This window comes from Lissotriton vulgaris, chromosome 5 (genome assembly GCF_964263255.1).
Source record: "Lissotriton vulgaris chromosome 5, aLisVul1.2, whole genome shotgun sequence".
In the NCBI taxonomy this organism is placed as follows: domain Eukaryota; kingdom Metazoa; phylum Chordata; class Amphibia; order Caudata; family Salamandridae; genus Lissotriton; species Lissotriton vulgaris.
This window is the reverse complement of record NC_141693.1, coordinates 2,023,138,987-2,023,153,152: the sequence shown is the minus strand read 5'-3', so window position 1 is coordinate 2,023,153,152 and position 14,166 is coordinate 2,023,138,987. Positions and strand designations below refer to the sequence as shown.

At 52.6% G+C, this 14,166-nt stretch overlaps 1 protein-coding gene across 4 annotated transcripts in view; it reads left to right on the top strand.

Annotated features, from left to right (window-relative positions):
• Positions 1 to 890: 890 nt before the first annotated feature.
• Positions 891 to 14,166, top strand: part of PHYHD1 (phytanoyl-CoA dioxygenase domain containing 1) — a 171,303-nt gene continuing 158,027 nt past the window's right edge. Inside the window, exons 1-3 of one of the 4 annotated variants that reach the window (XM_086924863.1) lie at positions 891 to 1,020; positions 4,037 to 4,125; positions 6,869 to 7,027. In XM_086924863.1, the coding sequence (XP_086780989.1) occupies positions 4,084 to 4,125; positions 6,869 to 7,027 (201 nt within the window). In that variant the 5' untranslated portion in view covers positions 891 to 1,020; positions 4,037 to 4,083. Of the gene's footprint in view, positions 1,021 to 2,285; positions 2,308 to 2,925; positions 3,048 to 4,036; positions 4,126 to 6,868; positions 7,028 to 14,166 lie in introns of those variants that run through there. The other 3 variants (XM_086924866.1, XM_086924865.1, XM_086924864.1) reach the window with 3 other exon arrangements.

Below are 14,166 nucleotides of genomic sequence, written 5' to 3'. Positions count from 1 at the left end.
CCATGGAAGTGCCTTCCCAGTGTATTCCTGGGGTTGGAGTGTCTGCCTTTTTGCAGTATTTTCCTTGTACTTGTGTTTGGTGCCCTTTGTAACTTGCACACAACACTTTGCCCTTGTAACACACGGTTGCTACCTACCACATGTTTTTACCTTTGATACTTGCACAAGTGTCACCTTTGCCTACGTAACGCTTGTTCCTGTGCCTGAGTGTCTAGCACTTATTGCAGTATTTTACCTCAAATTATACTTTGTTTTCTCTTGTAATTGCACACTTGTCACTTTTTCCTCTTGTGCACTTTTTACTACCTCATGTATAATGTTTGCTCACAATTGTCACTATTACCTTTACTACCTCATGTATTTTTGGGTGCTCACAATTTTTACTACCTCATGTATTTTTTTTGCTCACAAATGTCACTATTACCTTATGTAAGTAACGTATGCTTTTGCAATCTGTTCTTTTGTAATGTTCCTCATTATGTTTCATTTCTGTTCCTTTTGTGAAGCGCTCTGACACCTTCGGGTAAAGTCCGCGCTATATAAAAATGCATAAATAAATAAATAAAATAAATAAATACCCTCTCTCCCATACCTGCTCACTCTGCCTCTTCCTGCAGCTGGGGTTGCTCTCGACCCCCAGGACTTCCGTAGTCCCCCCCACACCCTCCCCTCCCCCCCTCCCGCCCTCCCGTGGCTGAACCTCCGTGACGTCAGGCACTCGTCTGGCGCCGCCCCAGCCCTCCTGTACTACCCTGACACGCTGAACCCCCCGCCGTTCCCCAGGCAGGCCTCTTCGGTGAAAGACTGAGGATAACAAGTTAATGAGTGAAGAGCCGCCCCCGGGGGAAGGGAGGGGAGGAGGGTTATCGGACCCGGCCAGGCTGGCGTTGGGCGGGCTCTAATCTGCTCTGAAGCTCTTGGGGCTGTAATCCCCCGGCCTGGAGGAGGAGGTTAGCAGGGCTGCGGCCTCTCTGTACTGTCTCTCTGCCCTTCCCTTTCAAGGCCTCGGTGCTGCAGGAGGTGAGCGGGCTGCGGCCTCTCTGTGCTGTCCCTCTGCCCTTTCCATGCAAGGCCTCGGTGCTGCAGGCGGTGAGCTGGGCTGCGGCCTCTCTCTACTGTCCCTCTGCCCTTCCCTTTCAAGGCCTCGGTGCTGCAGGAGGTGAGCAGGGCTGCGGCCTCTCTGTGCTGTCCCTCTGTCCTTTCCATGCAAGGCCTCGGTGCTGCAGGAAGTGAGCGTGGCTGCGGCCTCTCTGTACTGTCCCCCTGTCCTTTCCATGCAAGGCCTCGGTGCTGCAGGAGGTGAGCGTGGCTGCGGCCTCTCTGTACTGTCCCTCTGTCTCTCTCCCCTTTCCATGCAAGGCCTCGTCGCTTGAGGCGGTGAGCAGGGCTGCGGCCTCTCTCTACTGTCCTTCTGCCCTTCCCTTTCAAGGCCTCGGTGCTGCAGGAGGTGAGCGGGCTGCGGCCTCTCTGTGCTGTCCCTCTGCCCTTTCCATGCAAGGCCTCGGTGCTGCAGGCGGTGAGCTGGGCTGCGGCCTCTCTCTACTGTCCCTCTGCCCTTCCCTTTCAAGGCCTCGGTGCTGCAGGAGGTGAGCAGGGCTGCGGCCTCTCTCTACTGTCTCTCTGCCCTTCCCTTTCAAGGCCTCGGTGCTGCAGGAGGTGAGCAGGGCTGCGACCTCTCTGTACTGTCCCTCTGTCTCTCTGCCCTTTCCATGCAAGGCCACGGTGCTGCAGGCGGTGAGCAGGGCTGCGACCTCTCTGTACTGTCCCTCTGTCTTTCTGCCCTTTCCATGCAAGGCCTCGGCACTGCAGGCGATGAGCAGGGCTGCGGCCTCTCTCTACTGTCCTTCTGCCCTTCCCTTTCAAGGCCTCGGTGCTGCAGGAGGTGAGCGGGCTGCGGCCTCTCTGTGCTGTCCCTCTGCCCTTTCCATGCAAGGCCTCGGTGCTGCAGGCGGTGAGCTGGGCTGCGGCCTCTCTCTACTGTCCCTCTGCCCTTCCCTTTCAAGGCCTCGGTGCTGCAGGCGGTGAGCAGGGCTGCGGCCTCTCTGTACTGTCCTTCTGCCCTTCCCTTTCAAGGCCTCGGTGCTGCAGGAAGTGAGCAGGGCTGCGGCCTCTCTATACTGTCCCTCTGCCCTTTCCATGCAAGGCCTCGGTGCTGCAGGAGGTGAGCAGGGCTGCGGCCTCTGTGCTGTCCCTCTGCCCTTTCCATGCAAGGCCTCTGTGCTGCAGGAGGTGAGCAGGGCTGCGGCCTCTCTGTACTGTCCCTCTGTCTCTCTGCCCTTCCCTTTCAAGGCCTCGGTGCTGCAGGAGGTGAGCAGGGCTGTGGCCTCTCTCTACTGTCCCTCTGCTCTTTCCATGCAAGGCCTCGGTGCTACAGGCGGTGAGCAGGGCTGCGGCCTCTCTGTACTGTCCCTCTGCCTCTCTGCCCTTTCCATGCAAGGCCTCGGTGCTGCAGGCGGTGAGCGTGGCTGCGGCCTCTCTGTACTGTCCCTCTGTCTCTCTGCCCTTCCCTTTCAAGGCCTCAGTGCTGCAGGCGGTGAGCAGGGCTGCGGCCTCTCTGTACTGTCCCTCTGCCCTTTCCATGCAAGGCCTCGGTGCTGCAGGCGGTGAGCGTGGCTGCGGCCTCTCTGTACTGTCCCTCTGTCTCTCTGCCCTTCCCTTTCAAGGCCTCGGCGCTGCAGACGATGAGCAGGGCTGCGGCCTCTCTCTACTGTCCTTCTGCCCTTCCCTTTCAAGGCCTCGGTGCTGCAGGCGGTGAGCAGGGCTGCGGCCTCTCTGTACTGTCCCCCTGTCCTTTCCATGCAAGGCCTCGGCGCTGCAGGAGGTGAGCAGGGCTGCGGCCTCTCTGTACTGTCTCCCTGTCCCTCTGTCCCTCTGCCCTTCCCTATCAAGGCCTCGGAGCTGAGCAGGGCTGCGGCATCTCTGTACTGTCCCCCTGTCCCTCTGCCCTTTCCATGCAAGGCCTCGGTGCTGCAAGCGGTGAGCAGGGCTGCTGGCCTCTCTCTACGGCCCCTCTGCCCTTTCCATGTAAGGCCTCGGTGCTGCAGGAGGTAAGCAGGGCTGCAGCCTCTCTTTACTGTCCCCCTGTCCCTCAGTGCCTCTGTCCTTTCCATGCAAGGCCTCGTTGCTTCAGGCGGTGAGCAGGGATGTGGCCTCTCTGTACAGTCCTTCTGTCCCTCTGTCCTTTCCATGCAAGGCCTCGGTGCTTCAGGCAGTGAGCAGGGCTGCGGCCTCTCTCTACTGTCCCTCTGCCCTTTCCATGCAAGGCCTCGGTGCTACAGGCGGTGAGCAGGGATGTGGCCTCTCTGTACAGTCCTTCTGTCCCTCTGTCCTTTCCATGCAAGGCCTCGGTGCTGCAGGCGATGAGCAGGGCTGCGGCCTCTCTCTACTGTCCCTCTGCCCTTTCCATGCAAGGCCTCGGTGCTGCAGGCGGTGAGCAGGGCTGCGGCCTCTCTCTACTGTCCCTCTGCCCTTCCCTTTCAAGGCCTCGGTGCTTCAGGCGGTGAGCAGGGCTGCGGGCTCTCTCTACTGTCCCTCTGCCCTTTCCATGCAAGGCCTCGGTGCTGCAGGCGATGAGCAGGGCTGCGGCCTCTCTCTACTGTCCCTCTGCCCTTTCCATGCAAGGCCTCGGTGCTACAGGCGGTGAGCAGGGCTGCGGCCTCTCTGTACTGTCCCCCTGTCCCTCTGCCCTTTCCATGCAAGGCCTCGGTGCTGAATGCGGTGAGCGGCCTCTCTGTGCTGTTTCCTCTGTCTGTCTGCTCTTTCCTTTCAAGGCCTCGGTGCTGGCGGTCAATCCTACTGCCCTGACCCTCAGCCTCCTGTGCTTCTGAATTGTTACAGGCCCGCCTGTTTCTTGGGGGTTTGTTCTCCCCACACCCCAGTACGTACTGGGCCAATGCCTCCCTCAGATGCTCCTCCTGCACCCCTCCTAGCCCCCACCCCTTCCCACCCCTACACCTCTCTTAGGCCCTCCTCTCCCTTCCCCAGACTCCTCCTGTCCATCTCAGTGTGTGACTCTGTCTTGTCTTTGGGTCCCCAGCACGCGAGGATAGCGCCGTGAGTCAGAGGAGAAGCCGGGATTCCAAGATGCGACTCACAGCGCCAATCACAGGGGCCCAGACCAGGAAGGTAGGAGGCGCACCTGTCAGGGGCCCTGGGCCGAGGCGGGGGTGGAGGTACGAGCTCACAGTAGTGCTGTGGCTGTAGGTGTGAGCTGGCAGTAGTGCTGTGTCTGTGGGTGTGAGCTCGCAGTAGTGCTGTGGCTGTGGGTGTGAGCTCGCAGTAGTGCTGTGGCTGTATGTTGGATCTTAGTTCCATGTATTCCCAGAATCGGTTACACTTCGAGCACTGCTGTGGCTGTAGGTGTGAGCTCGCAGTAGTGCTGTGGCTGTGGGTGTGAGCTCGCAGTAGTGCTGTGGCTGTGGGTGTGAGCTCGCAGTAGTGCTGTGGCTGTAGGTGTGAGCTCGCTGTAGTGCTGTGGCTGTAGGTGTGAGCTCGCAGTAGTGCTGTGGCTGTGGGTGTGAGCTCGCAGTAGTGCTGTGGCTGTAGGTGTGAGCTCGCAGTAGTGCTGTGGCTGTGGGTGTGATCTGGCAGCAGTGCTGTGGCTGTAGGCGTGATCTGGCAGCAGTGCTGTGGCTGTAGGTGTGATCTGGCAGCAATGCTGTGGCTGTAGGTGTGATGTGGCAGCAGTGCTGTGGCTATAGGTGTGAGCTGGCAGCAGTGCTGTGGCTGTGGGTGTGAGCTGGCAGCAGTGCTGTGGCTGTAGGTGTGATGTGGCAGCAGTGCTGTGGCTGTAGGTGTGATCTGGCAGCAATGCTGTGGCTGTAGGTGTGATGTGGCAGCAGTGCTGAGGCTGTAGGTGTGAGCTGGCAGCAATGCTGTGGCTGTGGGTGTGAGCTGGCAGCAGTGCTGTGGCTGTAGGTGTGATCTGGCAGCATGTGTGAGATGTGGGTGTGATCTGGCAGCAGTGCTGGGGCTGTAGGTGTGATCTGGCAGCAATGCTGTGGCTGTAGGTGTGATGTGGCAGCAGTGCTGTGGCTGTAGGTGTGATCTGGCAGCAATGCTGTTGCTGTAGGTGGGATCTGGCAGCAGTGCTGTGGCTGTAGGTGTGAGCTCGCAGTAGTGCTGTGGCTGTAGGTGTGATCTGGCAGCAGTGCTGAGGCTGTAGGTGTGATGTGGCAGCATGTGTGAGGCTGTGGGTGTGATCTGGCAGCAATGCTGTGGCTGTAGGGGGGATCTGGCAGCAGTGCTGTGGCTGTAGGTGTGAGCTCGCAGTAGTGCTGTGGCTGTAGGTGTGATCTGGCAGCAGTGCTGAGGCTGTAGGTGGGATCTGGCAGCAGTGCTGTGGCTGTAGGTGTGAGCTCGCAGTAGTGCTGTGGCTGTAGGTGTGATCTGGCAGCAGTGCTGAGGCTGTAGGTGTGATGTGGCAGCAGTGCTGTGGCTGTAGGTGTGAGCTGGCAGCAGTGCTGAGGCTGTGGGTGTGATGTGGCAGCATGTGTGAGGCTGTAGGTGTGATCTGGCAGCAGTGCTGTGGCTGTAGGTGTGAGCTCGCAGTAGTGCTGTGGCTGTAGGTGTGATCTGGCAGCAGTGCTGAGGCTGTAGGTGTGATCTGGCAGCAGTGCTGAGGCTGTAGGTGTGATCTGGCAGCAATGCTGTGGCTGTGGGTGTGATGTGGCAGCATGTGTGAGGCTGTGGGTGTGAGCTGGCAGCATGTGTGAGGCTGTGGGTGTGAGCTGGCAGCATGTGTGAGGCTGTGGGTGTGAGCTGGCAGCATGTGTGAGGCTGTGGGTGTGAGCTGGCAGCATGTGTGAGGCTGTGGGTGTGAGCTGGCAGCATGTGAGGCTGTAGGTGTGACCAGGCAGCAGTGCTGAGGCTGTAGGTGTGATGTGGCAGCAATGCTGTGGCTGTGGGTGTGAGCTGGCAGCATGTGTGAGGCTGTGGGTGTGAGCTGGCAGCATGTGTGAGGCTGTGGGTGTGAGCTGGCAGCATGTGTGAGGCTGTGGGTGTGAGCTGGCAGCATGTCCGAGGCTGTAGGTGTGATGTGGCAGCAGTGCTGTGGCTGTAGGTGTGATCTGGCAGCAGTGCTGTGGCTGTAGGTGTGATCTGGCAGCAGTGCTGTGGCTGTAGGTGTGATGTGGCAGCAATGCTGTGGCTGTAGGTGTGATGTGGCAGCAGTGCTGTAGGTGTGATGTGGCAGCAGTGCTGTGGCTGTAGGTGTGAGCTGACAGCATGTGTGAGGCTGTGGGTGTGATGTGGCAGCAGTGCTGTGGCTGTAGGTGTGATCTGGCAGCAATGCTGTGGCTGTAGGTGTGATGTGGCAGTAGTGCTGTGGCTGTAGGTGTGATCTGGCAGCAGTGCTGTGGCTGTAGGTGTGATGTGGCAGCAGTGCTGTGGCTGTAGGTGTGATCTGGCAGCAATGCTGTGGCTGTAGGTGTGATTTGGCAGCAGTGCTGTGGCTGTAGGTGTGAGCTGGTAGCAGTGCTGAGGCTGTGGGTGTGATCTGGCAGCAGTGCTGTGGCTGTAGGTGTGATCTGGCAGCAATACTGTGGCTGTAGGTGTGATGTGGCAGCAGTGCTGTGGCTGTAGGTGTGATCTGGCAGCAATGCTGTGGCTGTGGGTGTGATGTGGCAGCATGTGTGAGGCTGTGGGTGTGAGCTGGCAGCATGTGTGAGGCTGTGGATGTGAGCTGGCAGCAGTGCTCTGGCTGTGGGTATGAGCTGGTAGCATGTGTGAGGCTGTAGGTGTGAGCTGGCAGCATGTGTGAGGCTGTGGGTCTTCGCCGCCCCTTGCTGTCACACTCTTACTGCAGACTTGCTTCCTTTAGGACTCAGTGGACGCTGTTGCTCACATTGCACTGTTGTTCGTCTTGTAGTTCCAGGAGGATGGCTTCTTGGTGCTGGAAGGGGTAGTCTCACCGGAGCAGTGTGACGCCATGATGGACTCTATGAGGGGCATTGTGGCCCAGATGGACGTGCCCTCGCACTGCCGGACAGAGTTCTCCACCCAGGAAGAGGAGCAGCTGCAGGGCCAGGTAGGGGCCACACTGTGGGGCAGAGGGAGGTGCTGGGTGGTGGCTGAGACGCCTGCGACCTCCATCACTGTGCAAACGGCTCTTCTCTTTCCTTCCCGCGCTTTCCGTGCTGGTGACAGATGCAGGTAAGGGTGTAGTTGCTGCTTCACTGTGTCACCCTATGTATGTGCTATTAGTGCAGAGAGCGAGTCGTCGCATGGTGGGAGTGCTCGGGTCCATGGGACTGCTGGCCGCAGGCGTGCCACAGTCGGGCTGATGGGACTCTTGACTTGTTACGTGCAGTAGCATTGACGGGTACTTGTTAGGCACAGCTGTTTGCTACTGGTGTAAATCATGGGGTGGGCGTGCGCTCTCAGAGGGCGGGTGGAGGGACTGTTGACTTTTCCTGTGTTTGTTTATTGACGGTGCTTGTTGGGTCCAGCTGTGGTACTAGTGGTGTGAATCCCTCGCCCTCAGAGGGATGGTGACGGGGACAGTTGACTGTTTAGGTCTCGCCTATTCTACTCCGCAGGGATAAGTAGGCGAGATTATAGTAAGCTGAAAAGAAAAGTCTACCTAGCCTGCGGATCATGTGCAGTTCATGTGAGCTATGCGCGTGCACAGAGCCAGCCACTCCACACAACACTATTTGTCTGTGCCTTGGCATCAGACTTCAAAGGAATATGCGCTCCCGCTCCCCTTCCCCCCCCACAGCATTGCCGAGAGCTTGTTTTTTTTGCATCCATTTCGCGGGGAAGCTGTGTTTTGTTCGGTGTTCTCTGCACCCATTTCGCGGGAAGCTGTGTTTTGTTCGGTGTTCTCTGCACCTTTCTCGTTTTTTTTTTAACAAAAGTGATAGCTTACCATGCTTGTTTACAGTAGCCTTGCTCCGCAAATGCTGTTGCTGTGTTGCCATCTCTCTTGGGACACTCAGCTTGAAAACACTCGACTTGCTAGCTGCAATGCTACATCCGCTGTGCTTTGCCTCTAGACACGTTGATCTCTCGCAGACTGTGCTGACTCTGCCCCTCCTGATTCTGAAACTGACCAGCGCAGTCACCATGCAGTCTCTTCTCTCTGTCTTATGATGTCTGCCTTGCCACCATTTACTTCGGACCCTCACCCTCACCCTCACACCCTCACCCTCACTCACCCTCACACCTCTTCACCCTCACACACCCTCACACCCTCACATACCCTCACACCCTCACCCACCCTCACACACTCTCACTCACCCTCACACGCTCACAACCCTCACCCTCACAACCCTCTCACCCTCACTCACCCTCAAACCCCCACACGCCCTCACCCTTAAACCCCCTCACTCTCACACCCCATCACCCTCACACCCCCTCATCCTCATCCTCACACACCCTCACACATGCACACCCTCATTCACCCTCGCACACCCTCTCACCCACCCTCTCACCCTCTCTCACCCTCACACCCCCTCACCCTCTCATCCCTTCACCCTCACCTTCAGATCCCCTCACCCTCACCCTCCCTCACACCCTCACCCTCAAACCCTTTCACCCTCTCACCCTCACACACCCTCACTCACCCTCACACCCCCTCACCCTCTCACCCTCACACCCTCACACCCTCACACACCCTCACCCTCACACCCCCTCACACATCCTCACCCCCTCACACCCCCTCACCCCCTCTCACCCTCACACACCCTCACTCACCCTCACACACCCTCACACCCTCACACCCATCACCCTCACCCCCCACACCCCTCACCCTCACACCCCCTCACCCTCACACCCCCTCACCCTCACCCCCCTCACCCTCACTCTCACATACTCTCACTCACACCCCCTCACCCTAACACCCCCTCACCCTCACGCCCTCACATACCCTCACCCTCCCTCTCTCACCCTCACACCTTCACCCTCACACACCCTCACAACCTCACCCCTCACACCCCCTCACCCCCACACCCCCTCACCCTCACACCCCATCACCCTCACACCCCTCACCCTCACATACCCTCACCCTCACACACCCTCCCCTCACACACGCTCAGCCTCACTCACCCACCCTCACGCACACTCACACACCCTCACCAGCATAGCATAACAAAACATAGCATAGCATAGCATAACAAAACATAGCATAACAAAAAATAGCATAACAAAACAAAACGTAGCATAGCAAAACACAACAAAGCATAGCATAGCATAACAAAACACAACACAACATAGCATAGCATAACAAAACATAGCATAACAAAACAAAGCATAACATAACAAAGCATAGCAAGACAAAACATAGCATAGTAGAACAAAACATAGCATAGCATAACAAAACACAGCAAAACAGCATAATAAAACATAGCATAACATAACAAAACATAGCATAACATAACATAAAACAAAGCATAGCACAACAAAACATAGCATAACATAAACATAGCAAAACACAACAAAACCTATCATAGCATTACAAAACACAACAAAACATAGCACACATAACAAAACATAGTATTGCAAAGCATAGCAAAAGATAGCATAGCATAACAAAACACAATTAAACATAGAATAGCATAACAAAACACAACATAGCATAGCATAACAAAACAAAACTTAGCATAACAAAACATAGCATAACAAAGCAAAGCATAGCAAAACAAAACACAATTAAACATAGCATAGCATAACAAAACACAACATAGCATAGCATAATAAAACAAAGCTTAGCACAGCATAACAAAGCATAGCATAGCATAACAAAACATAGCATAACAAAACATAGCATAGCAAAATAAAGCATAGCATAATAAAGCACAACAAAACATAGCATAGCATTACAAAACACAACAAAACATAGCACACATAACAAAACATAGCATTGCAAAGCTAGCAAAACATAGCATAGCATAACAAAACACAATTAAACATAGCATAGCATAACAAAACACAACATAGCATAGCATAACAAAACAATTGCCATAATAAATTACAATAACTATTATTTAAGTATTAATTATTGAAAACAAATTAAAAGCCATTGTTATTTGTAATATCAATGCATGTAAGTCACATAAATAAATTACAAATGCTAAAGGTGTCACATTTGCGAAAGTTATAACTATTGGCATTGTAAATGACAAAGCTAATAATTTTGCTATTTTCAAAAACAAAACATAAATTAAAAATTGTCATTTACAATACCAATAAATAAAAAATGTGTCATTTACAATACCAGTAGCTCAAACTTTCCTAATGCGAGACCTATTGCATTGCAAATGCTTGTTATGTGTTTGTAACTTGCTGTAGTAGTGTTGTTACTGCTGAGCACAGCTTTGGTGCTACGGATGTGAATCCCTGGGATTGGCGTCCGTACATTGCTCGCTCTCAGAGGGTTGATGGCCGGGACTGTTGACGCTTTGTCACGGTTCACTCCATGTGCTCTTGTGACCACCCCCAAGGAAGCCGAATTGTGAGTGCCCAAATAAGCTTCCAGATACTCCCCTGCATGCATATCCTGACTTCCAGTCATTTGGACACTAATTTAAAATTGCCATTCATTCCCAATCCATCCCGGGTTTTGTGGAAGCCAGCCTGCTCATGCTTGAAACTCCATTACCCAGAATTCCCCGTTCACTGCTTTGCCTCCACCTCTGCAGGCCAAGGAAGGGTGGAGGAATTCAGCTCACCTGTGGCTGTTTGCTGCTACCCTGCTCACACCTGATGCGCATGAGTACTGTGAGCTGTTTTAAGCCCCGGCTCCCTTTCATTCCGGTGTTGGTTGTTGTAGCTGTGTACCGGTGAGATCGATCCTTGTGTCCTGAGCTTTTGATATTCCTTGATTCCTGAGCTATGGTTATTCCTTGATCCTGTTCCTGGGCTTCAGCTATTTCTTGTTCCTGATTAGCACTGCTTGCCGTGCTCCCTTGTTTCCTGAGTTCCTGAGTTATAGCCTTCCTTGTACCCGAATTAGCACTGCTTGCAGTGCTCCCTTGTTTCCTGAGTTCCTCAGCTATAGTTATTCCTTGTTTCTGATTTGCACTGCTTGCAGTGCTCCCTTGTTTCCTGAGTTCCTCAGCTATAGTTATTCCTTGTTTCTGATTTGCACTGCTTGCAGTGCTCCCTTGTTTCCTGAGTTCCTCGGCTATAGTTATTCCTTGTTTCTGATTTGCACTGCTTGCAGTGCTCCCTTGTTTCCTGAGTTCCTCAGCTATAGTTATTCCTTGTTTCTGATTTACACTGCTTGCAGTGCTCCCTTGTTTCCTGAGTTTCACAGCTATAGTTTTTCCTTGTTCCTGATTAGCACTGCTTGCAGTGCTCCCTTGTTTCCTGAGTTCCTCAGCTATAGTTATTCCTTGTTTCTGATTAGCACCGCTTGCAGTGCTCCCTTGTTTCCTGAGTTCCTCAGCTATAGTTATTCCTTGTTCCTGATTAGCACTGCTTGCAGTGCTCCCTTGTTTCCTGAGTTTCACAGCTATAGTTATTCCTTGTTTCTGATTTGCACTGCTTGCAGTGCTCCCTTGTTTCCTGAGTTCCTCAGCTATAGTTATTCCTTGTTTCTGATTTACACTGCTTGCAGTGCTCCCTTGTTTCCTGAGTTTCTCAGCTATAGTTATTCCTTGTTCCTGATTAGCACTGCTTGCAGTGCTCCCTTGTTTCCTGAGTTCCTCAGCTATAGTTATTCCTTGTTCCTGATTAGCACTGCTTGCAGTGCTCCCTTGTTTCCTGAGTTCCTCGGCTATAGTTATTCCTTGTTTCTGATTTGCACTGCTTGCAGTGCTCCCTTGTTTCCTGAGTTCCTCAGCTATAGTTATTCCTTGTTTCTGATTTACACTGCTTGCAGTGCTCCCTTGTTTCCTGAGTTTCACAGCTATAGTTTTTCCTTGTTCCTGATTAGCACTGCTTGCAGTGCTCCCTTGTTTCCTGAGTTCCTCAGCTATAGTTATTCCTTGTTTCTGATTAGCACCGCTTGCAGTGCTCCCTTGTTTCCTGAGTTCCTCAGCTATAGTTATTCCTTGTTCCTGATTAGCACTGCCTGCAGTGCTCCCTTGTTTCCCGAGTTCCTCAGCTATAGCTATTCCTTGTTTCTGATTTGCACTGCTTGCAGTGCTCCCTTGTTTCCTGAGTTCCTCAGCTATAGTTATTCCTTGTTTCTGATTTACACTGCTTGCAGTGCTCCCTTGTTTCCTGAGTTTCTCAGCTATAGTTATTCCTTGTTCCTGATTAGCACTGCTTGCAGTGCTCCCTTGTTTCCTGAGTTCCTCAGCTATAGTTATTCCTTGTTCCTGATTAGCACTGCTTGCAGTGCTCCCTTGTTTCCTGAGTTTCACAGCTATAGTTATTCCTTGTTTCTGATTTGCACTGCTTGAAGTGCTCCCTTGTTTCCTGAGTTCCTCAGTTATAGTTATTTCTTGTTCCTGATTAGCACTGCTTGCAGTGCTCCCTTGTTTCCTGAGTTCCTCAGCTATAGTTATTCCTTGTTTCTGATTAGCACTGCTTGCAGTGCTCCCTTGTTTCCTGAGTTCCTCAGCTATAGTTATTCCTTGTTTCTGATTAGCACCGCTTGCAGTGCTCCCTTGTTTCCTGAGTTCCTCAGCTATAGTTATTCCTTGTTCCTGATTAGCACTGCTTGCAGTGCTCCCTTGTTTCCTGAGTTTCACAGCTATAGTTATTCCTTGTTTCTGATTTGCACTGCTTGAAGTGCTCCCTTGTTTCCTGAGTTCCTCAGTTATAGTTATTTCTTGTTTCTGATTAGCACTGCTTGCAGTGCTCCCTTGTTTCCTGAGTTCCTCAGCTATAGTTATTCCTTGTTTCTGATTAGCACCGCTTGCAGTGCTCCCTTGTTTCCTGAGTTCCTCAGCTATAGTTATTCCTTGTTCCTGATTAGCACTGCTTGCAGTGCTCCCTTGTTTCCCGAGTTTCACAGCTATAGTTATTCCTTGTTTCTGATTTGCACTGCTTACAGTGCTCCCTTGTTTCCTGAGTTCCTCAGCTATAGTTATTCCTTGTTTCTGATTTGCACTGCTTGCAGTGCTCCCTTGTTTCCTGAGTTCCTCAGCTATAGTTATTTCTTGTTCCTGATTTGCACTGCTTGCAGTGCTCCCTTGTTTCCTGAGTTCCTGAGTTATAGTTATTCCTTGTTTCTGATTTGCACTGCTTGCAGTGCTCCCTTGTGTCCTGAGTTCCTCAGCTATAGTTATTCCTTGTTTCTGATTTGCACTGCTTGCAGTGCTCCCTTGTTTCCTGAGTTCCTCAGCTATAGTTATTCCTTGTTTCTGATTTGCACTGCTTGCAGTGCTCCCTTGTTTCCTGAGTTCCTCAGCTATAGTTATTCCTTGTTTCTGATTTGCACTGCTTGCAGTGCTCCCTTGTTTCCTGAGTTCCTCAGCTATAGTTATTCCTTGTTTCTGATTTGCACTGCTTGCAGTGCTCCCTTGTTTCCTGAGTTCCTCAGCTATAGTTATTCCTTGTTTCTGATTTGCACTGCTTGCAGTGCTCCCTTGATTCCTGAGTTCCCCAGCTATAGTTATTCCTTGTTTCTGATTTGCACTGCTTGCAGTGCTCCCTTGTTTCCTGAGTTCCTCAGCTATAGTTATTAATAATAATAATAATAATAATAATAATAATAATAATAATAATAATAATAATAAAGACATTTATAGAGCGCATGGTAACGCCATCCCGGCTTGTCCCCGCGCTAAAACAGAGAAGAAAGAAACTCGCCAGAGGAGAGGACAGTGCGAGGCACAGGACATTAAAGTAGACTTATGAGGAGAACAGATGAGTGTTCAGTTGATGTCTGAAAACAGTTTCCGAAGGCTCTAGGCGGAGACTGATGGGAAGTTTGTTCCATCCCATAGCAGCCGCCACTCTAAAGGACCGACCTCCCATTTTTTCTCTCCTACAGCGGTGGGTCACAAGTGTGCCCATACCGCTCGATCTAAGCGATCTGCGTGGCTCATACCAGGTAACCAGACCCGCCAGATAGCCGGGAGCTTTATGCCACAGGATCCGATGACATATAAGGAGGGCTTTGAACATAATTCTTTTTTTCACCGGGAGCCAGTGGAGGGCCTCCAGGGCGGTTCTGGAGTTGGCTCTTCTTGGGAGTCTAAGCACTAGGCGGGCTGCAGCGTTTTGCAGTATCTGGAGTCGTCCAATGCTTTTACTAGAAGCTCCCAGGAA